The sequence below is a fragment of the Agelaius phoeniceus genome, chromosome 3 (assembly GCF_051311805.1).
Source record: "Agelaius phoeniceus isolate bAgePho1 chromosome 3, bAgePho1.hap1, whole genome shotgun sequence".
Taxonomy (NCBI): domain Eukaryota; kingdom Metazoa; phylum Chordata; class Aves; order Passeriformes; family Icteridae; genus Agelaius; species Agelaius phoeniceus.
In genome coordinates this window covers 6,240,075-6,254,712 of record NC_135267.1, presented here as the reverse complement: position 1 = coordinate 6,254,712, position 14,638 = coordinate 6,240,075, and the positions used below count along the sequence as shown (strand labels likewise).

General features: G+C 38.0%; 1 protein-coding gene across 2 annotated transcripts in view; it reads left to right on the top strand.

Moving 5' to 3' along the window:
• SUPT3H (SPT3 homolog, SAGA and STAGA complex component) overlaps nt 1-14,638 on the top strand; it is a 254,781-nt gene that overhangs the window by 113,571 nt on the left and 126,572 nt on the right. For both annotated transcript variants that reach the window (XM_077176505.1, XM_077176506.1), the window contains exon 3: nt 13,180-13,264. In XM_077176505.1, the coding sequence (XP_077032620.1) occupies nt 13,180-13,264 (85 nt within the window). The remainder of the gene's footprint in view (nt 1-13,179; nt 13,265-14,638) is intronic.

The following is a 14,638-nucleotide window of genomic DNA, read 5'->3' as shown; positions in this document are numbered from 1 at the left end:
AACTTAAATATACACCAACTTGTGCTTTACATTGACCCCTTTTAAACTACTATCAATAAAGTGAAATAATTACCTGTGAATTTCTTCCCTGGGACATTCCTTTGAGCCATGATTATTCCCCTTTCTTGTCTTTTATTCTTGACTCATGTCAAACTGGGACTATAACTTCACATCCTTCTTTTTAGTGTTATTTTATTATTATTAAATTGTATTATTATTAAATAAGGTATTAAATGAAATGTATTAAAATATATTATTCTTAAGCAGTTAATATTTGGTACTTTCAGGTTTGCTTCTTTACTTTATAAACAAAATGCTTTTCATATATTTGAGCATGAAATTTTTTAGTGAAGATTGTGAAGTGCGCTTGCTTCAGTCCTAATTTGCTTATCCAAAAAATATTTCTAAAGCCCATATATTGTCATATTGTCATCTTCCCCTTCCTGCTTTCCACTGAGCCATTTTCATAGAAAAAAAGAAAACTATTTATTTTGAGAAGCTCAAGAAAGTTGTTTCTTATGTTCTTTTGTTCATCCCTGCACTCAAAGTGATTATTTAATAATTTTAGTGCAAAATAGGGCAGTCAGTGCAGCCTATTGTGTCTGTGTTTGTCCCTTTCTTGAACCCATGGGGGGAACCTGGGGTGAAAGCAGAGAGGACAAACATCTGCGCTGTCCTTTGGACATAGGGGAAAAAAAGGTTCATCTATACCTTGTGTGTACATCTTTTGTCAGTATGCCCATTTGGGTTTGTATTTTGATTTTTTTTGTTTGGGGTTTTTTGTGGGTGGTGGTTTTTCTTTCGGTTTTTTTTTTTTTGGTTTTTTTTTGTTTGTTTGGGTTTTTTTTGGTTAATATCACATGCATTTATTTTAAAAATATATTGTGCCATTAAAAAAATGAGAACAATAACTTGTGTTTTTAGTGAGACATTAGTTGTCTAAGTGATGATTTAGTGTCTTCTCAATCTAGCTGCTAGACAGCTAGTTTTGGACAAAATAAAAAACTAAAGTGTAATTAGTAGACATGGATGTGGTCATCTTCTAGAGTCCTTGCATTTGTTTTTGTAGCAAGTAGATCGAGACTCGGGTGACTGTAAAACATCAATATTTTATAAATCTCTTCTTTTCTCGTTCCAAAAATTCTGCCAAATTGTGCTTAAATGAAGTCTTTGGAGGAAAAAGCCTGTAAGAGTTCTTTACTATAAATACATTTTTGTGATTTTAAGAAGAATGGGGTATTTATAATGGATTGAGCCAGAGCTTCTCTGCTCTGTGTTATCTTTATAATGTTTGCCATAAAGTGCTTCCAGGCGACATCTTGACTTCTGTAATTTTTTTCTTCCTTTTCGTTGGTGCCTGGAACAGATTATTGTGGGTTATAACATTTTAAAACATCTAAGTAATCCATTTGAAAGCAGGAAAAAGAACACACCATTGATATGAAATTGCCCTGACTTTCCAGAAAAGATTTTATCAGAGAACTTCCAGTTTCTTACTCTAGGGAGAAGGTTGCATAGTTCGATTTCTGAAATAAAATACATTTTTAAAGCATTGTCCTATCCAGTAAAATTGATTTATCTTATGGTAGAATTTTACTCTCAGAAAAGTAAGATTATTGGTTTGTTCAGTACTTCCTGAAGTTAAATCTAAATTCCTGAAGTTAAACCTAAATAAAACACAACTATTTGAAAGAATTATTCTATATTTAAATTATTGTATCTCTTTTCTTCTTATTGGATGCATTTTACCTGTGCCTAGTGGGGAAATAGTTTCTGGTTTTGAGTCACAGATTCAATTGTAACACAGAGTAGCCCCTGTAACAGCTCACAGTGGGTCTGATTTTTGATAACTGAGGGGTTGTGGTGCTTCATAGCTGTAGAAGGCTCTGCCCCAAACTTGTTATCTCTAATTTAGAGCACAGATTTCCAAGCTAGGATCTCTGAATACTCTTGATCCAGAAGTTGTATTAAGTATTTTAAAGTGGTTTTGTTATTTACATAACAGATTTTTAAAACGTAAGTGTAGAATACTGTGACTATTAATACCATAGTTGGGTTTTAACAGTGTTCGTGAGAAATGCTGATATTTTTAAGCCTCTTCTGGTCTCAAAAATTTTCATATTTTTGAGATAGGTTATGTTTTTTGACACCTTTTTCTATTTCTCCTCATTATTACAGTGAGTACTGCAACAGTTCTCTCACACAAGTACTGCAAAAGTGAATAATGAAAATATAGGCTCCCTAAATACATGGATGGACTTTTCATAGCATTTTGTTTTACTATTAAAATTAAATTTAATTTGCTAATTTACTATTAAAATAACTCTAATTTGCAAAGCTTGATTTGTCAGTAGAGCACTTGTTACCCCCCTGGCAATGGGAGGCCTAGGGGGAAAACTTGCTTTTTCTGACACCGACCACAGTGGACAAGTTGCTTCCCTTCTCCAGGCACTGACTTCAGGAAGGGTAGTAAAATATGAAGACTGATGTTATAAAACATGTTACCATCTGATAAGGAAGTGTGTTTTTGAGAATTGGATATAATTATCATCATTCAACACCCACACATTTTCATTCATAAAATCATGACATGAATTTTTAAAACAATGAAAAATGGCCGTGATGTTTTGGGCAATATAAAAAAGAAGAATATTGTTTCTCTAAAAATTAGCATAAAGCATTCATCCTCATTTATGTTTTGTATCTTGTGGATTAGTTTAAATTGTCTTGTGGTTTTAATCTAGATTTAAAATAGCAAGGGGTTTCCACATTTGGTTAACACTTATAATATATATATATACAGTGAAATTGTGTTTTGACTTCCTGTTCTCCTCATCACTTATATGCCCTGTCCTCTTGAGAGCAGGCTGAGAATTCATCTCCCTTGGCTTTGTTAAATTCCAGTTTTGTTTGGGTATTTTGTTGAGATGAACTTTTTCCTAGAGCAGAAGTGACTGATCATAGTCCAGTCTGCATGGTTGAGAAAGACAGTTGTCTCATTTGTTTCCTGAAAATCTGAAACCCTTTGTGAGTGAGCAAATGGAACATACTATGTTATACAACTGGAATAAATTATATATTTTTCCTTGGCCAGTCATAAGGACTTGTAAAATTAATTTAAGACACTTAACTGTTAGAGTTTGATATATTTTGATGAGTAAACAATGACACTGAAAAGTGCTCTTGCCACAGTTTTGCATTGGGACAAATCTGCACATTTTCAGCAGTTAGAAAGTATTTACTATAATATAACAGAAAAAAATTCCAGAGGGTGAAGTCTATTGTTTTTCATTAATAACAGGACTTCTAAAGCCAGCATGATGTGATTGTCCAAATTCAAGCATTTACTTATTTTACAAAATCACACTGCTCCTCAGCCAGTGGATATTGTACATCCCACAGTTTACAAAGAGTAACCAAGTGAGTTCAGTGAAGACCATATGTAGAAAGATTATTTTGCAGAGCTTTTAGCAAAACTTAGAAAATTAGGCTTGGATGGAATTTATCCATATTCACTCTGAAGCATAGTTACCTATAAATAGTCTGTTGAAAGTAGAACTCTATAGCATCTTGCATCAAAATTGGCAACATTTTGCATATTGACCACAGGGAAAGAAAAAGTACTTAAAAAACCTTTTACTCAAATGCATCTTCTAAGTTGTGTTTTTATATACACAAAATCATTTTTCATGTCTTAACAGTAGTCATAAAAGTTTAAGCACAGATAATCTTTCTGCACTTTGTGATTGAAATCAGACTTTAATTTACATATTTGCTCTTCCAAAGACATAATATACAGGATTCTGCTTTGATTTTATGTATGAAATTGCTTGTGAAGAGAAGTCATGGCAACTGGGGGAAGTTCATTCCTGAGGTGTGGAAAGAAGAAAATTCCATTTCTGTCCCCAAAATGAACAAGAAGGAGGATCTGAGAAATGACAGACCAGTCATCCTCACATTGACCCCTGGGCAGGTCATCCTAGAAATAATTTCTGAGCCTGTTAAGGATTCAAAAGTGATTTAGAGTTGTCAGATTTATGAAGGGAAAATCATCTGTGACCAACCCAACAGCCTTCTATGATGAAATAACAGTTCAGTGCATGAGGGGTGAGCAGGGAGTGCTGTTTGCCTTTACTTGAGCAAGGCTTTTGTCCTTCTCCTCTGTAACAACATCTTGTGCAAGCTGATGGAATAGATGAAGGGGTGGGCAGAGGGCTGTGTTCATAGGGTTGGTACTGCAGTGTCAAGTCCCTCTGAAGGGCTGTTGCTTCTGATGATCCCAGGGGTTGATCCTGGCCTCAGCACTGTGTAATGTCTTCATTACTGACCTGGGTGATGGGACACGAGTGCAGCTGGGCTCAGCACTGTGTGATATCTTCATTATTGATCTGGGTGATGGGATATGAGTGCACCCACAGCAGTTTGATGGGGATGCAAAACTAGGAGTGGCTGATGGACCCTGTCGTGGTGCTGTCATTCTCACCAGGCTGGAGAAATGTGCCAACAGGAGCCTCATGAAGTGCTATAAAGGGGAAGATTTCTCTCCACAAGCACCTGAACAGGCTAGAGGCAGCAGTGAGAGTGGGCTGGTGGCAGCAGTGTGCTCTTGCACAGCACCCTGGGCTGCCTGAGGCAGGTGAGGGATGTGATTCTTCCTTTCTGCACTGGACAGACCCATCTGGATCTCTGGGGCCACTGCTGGACTTCCCAGTACAGAGAGACATGGAAATACTGGAACAAGTCCAGTGAGGGGCCACTCATATGCTTAAGGGACTGGAGCATCTCATACAAGAGAGGCTTGAGAGAGCTGGGTCAGTTCTTCCTGGAGTAGAGAAGGATCAGGGAAATCTTACCAATGTCTATAAACACCTGATGGGAGGGAGCATAGCAGACAAAGCCAGGCTTCCTTCAGTGGTGGCCAGTGACTGGACAGGAGCCACTGAGCACAGATTGAAATATGGGAGATTCCAGTTAAACATAAAGAAAACATTTTTTTACTGTGGAAGTGGCCAAGCATGTGGGAACCTTGTGCAGAGAGGTTGTGGAGTATCCATCACTGCAGAAGGTCAAAATTTGAGTGGATGCAGCCCTGAGGAAATTATTTGAGCAGGGGAATTGAACGGGGTGTCTCCACACATCCAACCTCATCTGGTCTGTAATTAATGGAGTAGAAGTGATGAAGTGGTATCTTCTTTTTCCCCCTTTTTCCCCCTCTTCTGGCCTGCAAGAGTGTGATTTTGCAGTCATGAAGATGAGTTTATTAAGGAAAAAATTGGATAGATGTCTCTTACTGCCTACTTTATAGTGTATGTAAGGGAACGTTAACAAAAGTTGCCCTTTCTAAAAGGAAAATGTAGGATGTTATTTTGTTTCTGCAAGTTATTTAAGCATTCAAAATCAGCCTAAGAATATGATTCAGGAGGTTCATGCTTAAAACACTTTGTTGAGTCAAAACAGAATGACCTCCCATGGAGCTGGGAGACTTCAGCATCTCTGAAATTTATCCCTGAGGATTTTGTGTTATTCTTGATTTATGGTGGCGTCACTGAGGGCAGGGTTTGTCTTTTTGTGAGAAGAATTGGACTTTTCATTTGGCAGGATGTTAGGCATTGTTAATCCTGCTGCCTGGCAGACCTCACCATTTAAAAACTCAGGGTGTCAACAAACTACTTCCATTTTCAGGTAAACAAAGTTGCTCTAACAAAGGTCTTGCCTGGTTTAGGTCTCAACTCAGGAGATCAATGATTCGTTTGGATGGTGCTTTCCATCCTGGTAATCAAGAACTATCTGCAGGGAACCATTAAGAGAACATTATAAAGTTTTCAATAAGCTCAAAATGATTATTCATCATGTAGTCTTTCATTGGTTTCAGAATTTTAATTATTATAAGCATCAATGAAGTTTTTTTCAGACTCCAAACACAGAGTTGCAATTGATGTACCATAATAGAATGGGGTTATATCTCTTTTTAAATTATTTTTATTTACATAATCAAGATTTTCTTTTGTGTACTTGTTTAGCATCACAAGACCCCTCCCCAGTTCTTGGCTAAGCTTAGTTTTTTGTGTCTCCTGCAGTGAAGATTTTCTTCCTTCTGTGATGGTTTCAGAGGGTTTTAATTCTTGTTTTCAGATGTTTTTCTTCTAATTTGTTCTAAATGTTCCTGTTCTAAATTTTATCCCTTTACGTGTCACTATGTACTTTTGAATAATTAAATGGTATTATGTAATGTTTCTTTTCTTGTTGTTTATGCTTTTCCAATATTTGCAGCCATCACCACAGCTTAATTTTAGAATGAAAAAGCCCCATTTTGCATTTGACATTTCAGCTTCTTCCTGTACTTACCTTTTTCATTGCCATACACATTTGAGGAAAAGTGTTTTCCTTTAGCTGAGTTTCTTGTAGCAATGATTCGATCATTTAATAATCAAATTCTTTGAATTAATATTATAGCATTTAAATAAGGCAGTAAGATGTTTCCACTTGCTGCATAAATAGGTGGTAATTAGTTTTTGCAACTTCCTCTAGAATCTCCAGTCTTTGTAGAAGTAGGAAACTGGGGAGTTACTGCTGTTCACATCATCAGGGTAGTGAGATGTTTGACTCTACATATCATACACTAAATCCTGGTAAAGAACCATGCTCAGCATGTTGTGTGAAACCTCTGCATACTTGATTTCATTAATCCAAGCAGATGAATATATTAGCCATGAACTCTGATGGAATTATTACCTTTTCTTTCTAAAAGGGCTTTGGTGGAAGTTACCTGATAAGCAGACAAACATATAAATAGTGATATAAACTCCGGTGCCTTTTCAGGTAGTGCTGTAGACATTGCTGGTTAGTTAGCATAACTCAGTGCTTTAGATTGTTCCCTTTATTCTTTAGCTTAGACAATACAGTAAGCAAGATTATTTACTTTTTAAATTGATGTCTCAGTAAGTTTACAGACAGTGTTAGGGGGGAATGAAGTGCACAAACAACCTCACCTCTCTCTGATGTAACGTATCTTAACATAAAATGGAAATTATTTTGAGACTTCATTATTTATCTTTTTTTCCCCTATTGAAATCATCCTTTTACTCAGGGAAGTTTCTTCCTCCTGGATTTTGTTCTTTCCTCTTCCACTCTCTGTACAGTGTGTCCTCCTGTGCATGTCTGATCAATTCTCTGGTTTGGCTCCAGTCATCTCTTTCCTTTCAGTCTTTACTTCTGCCTAATTGGTTCAGCAGCAGCCGTGGCAAAAAAAAGCAGAGGCAGGAGTTATCTTTAGATTTTGAGACTTTGAAAAAGGTACTATCCTTATGCTATTTTCTCTGGGTTGTCTGTTGCAATGACAGGCTCATTCTCATGCTCATCAGAGGAATCTCCTAATTGTCTGTCATCTAAGGGACCTGATCTCCACATTTTTATTTTTGTCTTCACAGTTGGCATCCTTCAAGATACTGTATTACTGATTTTCCAAAGCTTCTTTTTCCTGTTTTACAGTCATTTGCAGTTCTTATCCTTCAGGTGTTCAAATTGCTGGAAGTTTTCTGGACGTTTTTTGTGCCCAGTACTGTAAAACTGATTTTCTTTGTCATGAACTGGCTGTCAGATTTCCAATATTTCATATATTTCAGGAACACTTCCTTATAATATGGAAACATCTGTGAGAATTAATATGCTGCATATTCCAAGTGCATTCCCGCCAAACAGCTGACAGAAGAGAAATTTGCTGTGTGTTCTTACAGTACTGAGGAGATGTGAGCCCACATATTACACAGTCCAAATGTATCTGGTAGCTGCTTTGTCCTATGTGATTTTATGGGATCCTTGCCTGGTTTTAGTTTTGATAACAGTGAATCAGCTGGTTCTGTACATGGTGAGCACTCACACCCTGGTCATTGCTAAATCCAGTAGTCTCAAGCTCAGTCATTGTGCTGGAGAAATCATTCCTCACCTGCAGAGACACACAAAGCAAGTGGGTCTCACAAGCAAACCCCACAGCCTCCCCAGTAGCTGCTGTGGACCTCCTGGTCCCTCCAGTAGCCAACTTACAAACCCTTTGGTCTCTCCAATATGCAGCCCAGATTTATGTCCAGATTGTTATGTGGATCCCAAACCTCTCATCCAGGTCATGGGCTACGCTCCCACATACACAGTGTGCACCCTCTCAGGTCACTGTGGCATGGCAGGCACATGGATCCCTGTGATCCACAGGCCCAGTCTGGTTGTAGGCAGGAGCAGGTAAATACCTCTGTGTTGAGGACAGAAGTATTTGGTTGCCCTATGGCAGTTTGGATCATGGAATCATGGATTTATTCAGCTTGGAAAACACCCTCTAGCATCATTGAGTCCAAAAATTAACCCAGCACTGCCAGGTCAGTCACTAAGCCATGTCCCTCAGAACCGCTTCTACAAATCTTTTATGTCTCTCCAGGATTGGTGACTCCATCACTGCTCTGAGCAGCCTGTTCCAGTGCCTGATCAACCTTTCTGTGAAGAAAATTATTCTAATAGCCTTTCTAAACCTCCCCTGACACAGGTTGAGGCCATTTCCTCACATCCTGTCCCTTGTTATCTGGGAGAACAGACTGACTCCCTCCTGGCTGCATCCTCCTGTCAGGGCATTGTAGAGGATGAGAAGGTCCCTCCTGAGCCTCCTTTTCTCCAGGCTGAGCCCCTTTCCCAGCTCCCTCAGCTGCTTCTCTTCAGACCTGTGCTCCAGACCTTGCCCCAGCTCCTTTGTCCTTCTCTGGACATGTTCAATGTCTTTCTTGTTGTGAGGGCCCAGAACTGGACACAGCCCTTGAGGTGTGGCCTCACCAGTGCCCAGCACAGGGACAATCACTGCTCTGGTCCTACTGCCCACACTGCTGCTGACAGAGGCCAGGTGCTATTGGCCTTCTTGCCCACCTGGGCACATGCTCATCCTTTATGTAGGAACAGAAAAGGAGAGTTAGAGATTTCTAGAAGAGGAAAAAAAAAGCAGCACATATTTCCCACCAGACTACCTGGCTGCTTTTATACTTTCTTTCCCTAGGCTGGATTCATCACATTTATTTGAGGTGGTAAATTCTGAATGCGTTGGAGCAGCCTTGTTATGGTGTGAACTCAGTAGAAACCCCAGTGAGGGAAATTGTTTATTCTAGCTCAGTGCACTCCCAGCCACCCTGGTTATAGTTCCTTTCTGGCCAGGACAGCTTTTCGGGGCTGTGGAGGACGAGAGGTTGCAGCAGCTCTCTGTCTCCACAGTCTACTCTCCTGGTGGTCTGGCCACCTGGAGAGCTCTGCATCAGGGGCTTTGAACCAAGCCTGTGCCTTGCCTGCCCCAATACCTTTCTCAGGCACTTAAACCCCTGAAAATGCAGCAAAAAGTACTTTATCTATTTCTGTAGCTGCCTATTTTGAAGTTCTTATAAATGTCAGTCCCTGCACCACGAGCAGCAGTGGGACCTTAGCATGTGCCAAGTATGAGCGTGTGTTTACACATAGTACCATGATACTTCATGTAGGCACTTAGTGGCTTGGAGATTTACCCTTTTGAAGAGCCTGGAAACATCATTACAGGAACTTAAATAAATTAGAAATAGAAGCTAAAAGTAAACAATAAAAGCGCTGCAGCAGTCTTTTCTTTCTCCATGCTACTATTTTAATCCTCCTGTGAAAATCTGAGTAAGTTGATCCCCCCCTTGTAAAAATGTTTCCTTAAAACAGACAAACCTTTGAAATAGGATCTTCTAAGAAGGCTTTGTTATTGTAGGACATGTCTAATGGGTTGATGCTTCTATTACCAGGACTGTCTTCCATAATACTTTGCTGCTTTGATGCCCTGCTAACGTTGTATTTTGATATATTTTCTCTTCAGTATTTACCTGTGGAGAAACAGCTCTTTTTTTATTTTCAACAGAATTTTTATGTGTTTCATAGGAAGACTTATTAATATGTCTAGTGAATGGAAGGTTCTTTAAAAGACTCTCATGAACCATAAAAGCAAAGCACATGTGAAATGAAATTCATAACTTATATTAAAGCATCAAGTTCAGCTTCACTTCCCAGAAGCAAGGGCACCAAATTTGGGGGTCTGTTTTTTTAAAGTGTTTTCTTTTAGTTCTTAAACTACTTTGTATTCTGCCACTTGGGAAAATCTGAGCCATCTGACTTGCAGTATAGTGTTTATTCTGCTGTGGAGAGGTACAATGCAAAAGTGAAGGGAAAAAAATGAAAGAGTTAAAGTAATAAGCTACTTGTGCATTTCTAAATATTATTACCTCTGGTAGCAGAAAGACATAAAAAAAAGGCTGTGTTTGGTATCTTAAAGAATGTTATCCTAAAAGCATGTTAGAATCAAGAACCATATCAAATGCTGTACAAATACAATTAACGAATAAAGAAGCTTTACTTTTATTTTAGTGTCTGAAAATCCTGGATCCATTGCAAAGGAAAAGGAAGCGGCTGTGGGTGGGTGTGATGGTTTTTACTTTTTGCTGAAACCACCATGCCAGTATCTTGTTTTCTCTGTGTGGGAAAGAAGCTGGCAGAAGTTACGTGGGAAAACAGTGAAGGCAAACTGAGATAGAAATAGCTTTGGAAGGTAGAAAGGATGGAAGTGACAGAGGAAGAAAGTAGGTGCATCTGGAACTTGATTTTTTATTAAATCAAGAAGTACAGTTGACATTAACCTTTCTTCATGTCTCAGCATCAACTCTGTCTATCATAGAATCACAGGATGGTTTGGGTTGGAAAGGACCATAAAGATCCAAGCCCCTGCCATGGGCAGGGAAATCTTCCACTGTCCCAGGTTGTCCAAGATCTGTCCAAGCTGGCCTTGGACACTTCCAGGGATGGGGCAGCCACAGCTTCTCAGGGCAACCTGTGCCAGGGCCTCTCCACCCTCACAGGGAAGAATTTCCTCTTGGTACCTTTCTAAATCTATCCTCTTTCAGTTTGAAGCCATTGGCCCTTATCCTGAGATTTGATGTTTGCCTCCTTTTGGATCGATGTGCCTGCATCATGATTGCAATCCCCCTGCCCCTCCTGCTATTTGGGGAACTGTGAAATACTTGTGAGAGAGATTTCTGAATGCAGATGAGGAGGGCAGCTCAATGTAGAGGCAGCATCCTGCCTCAGAAACAGATTTTGGTTCTTGCACTTCGTTGTCTTTGGAAAAGAAACCCAAAGCCCTTTAATTTGTATATTTGGGGTGCTGAGTAAAACTGTGAATGTGAGAAATGTATGTCTAGGCTGATATTGTTGGACACCAGGTGTTTACTACTGTCTTGCATAGTTGATTTATTTTGTATTTGAAGCCTTAAAAAGAAACAATAATTATCTTTAAAAAATAGTCCAGCAGTTAAGAATGAACAGTATATTATATTTGTGATAACTCTTCTCTTTGGTTTTGTATGCCCTGTGGGATTAAAACCAACTGTTAATTGTCATTTTCATTTACTTACAAACCTTACTGTTAAAAAAAAAGAAAAAAAAAAGAAAAATTTGAGCTTTATCCTGTGTGAGCACTTTTTTGGAATCTGGGATGGTTTCAATACTGTTAAATCTTCCAATCTACTATGGTAATAAATATTTCTCTTTGTATGCATTTCCTATATCATGTCCATGTATTTGCAGTTTATAAGATATTTAATAGTCTCTGGATGGATTGCAGTGCTGTCCTTACAGTCCTAGGAGGTGCCTGACATTCTAATCCATGTGCATGTGCAGCCCTGCATAATGGAGAAAAAATTATTTGAGTTGTGCTCATTTTAGAAATGTACAACATATTATAAAACACTACTGTGTCTCTAGGATGCTGATAGTCCCAACAAGAGAGACAAATGATAAGGGACAAATACAGAGTGTAATTTCCTCATGCTATGACAGGTGCTGTACACTGTTGGATTATGCTCAGATTTTGCCTGAGTAGCTCTTGTTGTGCTCTTACACATTTCAGGCTGAGATTTATTTATTTATTAGAATTTGGAATGCTGCTTGCAGAACACTGGAAATAATTTCATTATTAGATAAAGGAAAAGAACCCTATTAGAGGGTTCTTTAGTTGTTTATAGATAAAATAGTGTTTTACTATATTGCAAGGTAGACTAATACTTTTGTGAAGAATTAATTTATATATTCAGTTACCTATAAAGATTTGAGTCTTGCTTGTAAATAAAATTTCACTCTTTTTATCAGAATATATAGTGTTATTGTTGGCCTGTGCTATTTAATTTACAATGAGTATATTTTACTGTGCAAGTTTTTGTATTTTAAAAACTCAACTTTAAGAGGAGAGAAAGTGTTTTATTCTTAGAAATGTTCTGAGGAAATACTAAACAGCATAGGAGTTATCTTTCTCTAGAATGATGTAAGACTGGTGTTTCTTGGAGAGCAAGAAATAGCAGAAGTATAAGAAAAGTAGGAAGAAGAAAAAATTGCCTTGCAAAGTCCATTGTCACTATTCCTCATTTTATGTTCCTTGCTGGCCTCACCTTGCCTTTTGTTTGTGATATATAATCTCTTTATGATCTCCTGCCATTTCATGTTGCAGTGCCGCCTTTAGGAGTCTCACATACATTATTATGTATAAAATGTTTACCCTTCATTTGTTTCTTCCACATCTTAGCACCAGCATTTAGATTTGGGATAAAAAGCTGTTGGCATTTTACCTTTTCAAATTGTTATTTGGTAATTTTGTAAGTAAAGGGAGCTTCAAAATCAGAGTTAGTAGTGCACGTGCTGCAGTTTTGCTCGCTCTTTTCTCACAGAATTATAGAATTATAGAATTTGTTGTGTTGGAAAGGACATTAAAGATCATCGAGAAAAATGTGTGAAGAGAGATTGTCAGTGGAGTGGAGACTGAGGCAAAAATCTTGTCATCCATTGTTGCAGATTTTCCAGTGTTGTTTATTGATGAGGGGTGTACAAAAATGTTCCTACAAACTGTTTTTTTCCTGTTTCCTCAGTCTTTCAGTTTGTCTCCATACATGCTTTAGTGTACATCCTGCAGCTCTTTTGTTCCACTAATCCCACGACTTTGGTTTATAATCCTTGCACCAGGCTGAATGATCCATTTCCATACATACGGGTGTATTAACCTTATTGTTATTATTTATATTTTCTTCTTTTTATCTTTCAGGAGACCAATACTTCTTTTCTCTTTAACTAATTTCCATAACCTTGCAATAAACCTCTTTGTTTCAGGTTTTCCCTGGGAGATGCTCGCAGGCCTCTGCATGAAACTGCAATTCTGGTGGAAGACATTGTTCACACTCAGCTGATAAATTTGGTAAGAACATAACTGGCAAAATAGCCTGCACTCTAAAAATCCTTCAATCCACATGATGTTTTTGTGATCTAATGGCTAATAAGAGCTTGTCCAGAGTTTAGGAACAAATAAAACACAGAAACTGAGGGTGATGCTCTGGTCTCAGTGATCTATAGAACCAGACATGCAACGCCACCTGACCCTGGGAAGAAAGCTGATGGATTTTTTGTTAAAAAAACTTTATATTGTTAGAAGAACTGACTATTCTTCTAAAGACTGCCTTGCTGTCTTTTTTAGTTTTGTTAAAATTATGTTCTATTATTTTTGTTAATGCATTATTTGCTTAGGATTTATGTCTTAATATTCCTTCCATGAGATGTTTTGATTTCTGTCAAAAAACTTGCCAAAATATGGAATATTTTAATATATTGAAAGCCAATGAAAGTGTTATACAAATGAGGTTGTTTTGAATCACATCTGTCAGAAACAACTCTAAATTTGAACTGCTCTATATTTTAGTAAATAAATCTACTCTTAAGAGGTAAATCATGGCATTTTACACCATTGCATGAATTTGCCATCTGACAAATGACCATACCTTTTTATAGAAATGTATAATCTGACATGCCACTTGTAGCTTCATAAAAAGAGTGATTTTCTTATCATAGCCCTTAAAAGACATGTAGATGTGGCACTGAGGGACAGGGTTTAGTGGTCGTGGCAGTGCTAGATGAATGGTTTGACTTGATAATCTCAAAGGTCTTTTCCAACCTTAATGATTCTCTGATCAGAATGAAATTACCAGCACGTGTGGGAATGGACATTATATGGAACTAACGTATATAGATTATACCAATACATATTATAACTAATATTTACATCTGGTGAGACCATGGATTTGAGATGCAAGTTGAGAGCTTTGAGCTGCAAGTTCCTACACCTCTTCTTTGTAATGAACCCTTTCAGCAATGACAAGGCTTTTTAAGTTTCAAGGTAGGTTCCGGTACTACATTTAACTAGAGCTAAACGCTTCTGTAAAATGATGAAATTCAGAACGAGATACAGCACACATTATAAATATTTATGTGTGTATAAAAATACATTTTATATATATTTTGACATATTCATGCATATAAGACATTTATGTTTTTAATAGAAATGTACTAAAATCAGATTTCCCCTTGCCCACTGTGTGCCTGCAACAGGTGTTTTCCTTCAGCTTTGCACCTAATCCAGCAGCTGTTCAGTAGTTTCCTGCATCTCAGCAAATGCCTTGGCATCCCTTCCAGCTCCAGGCAGTTTCTTTCTGCTCATACTTCTACAGCCCAACAGTGTATCCCTGTCTTCACAGTCTCCTGGCATCTTTGTGGATTCTTTCCTTATTACACTCCTCTT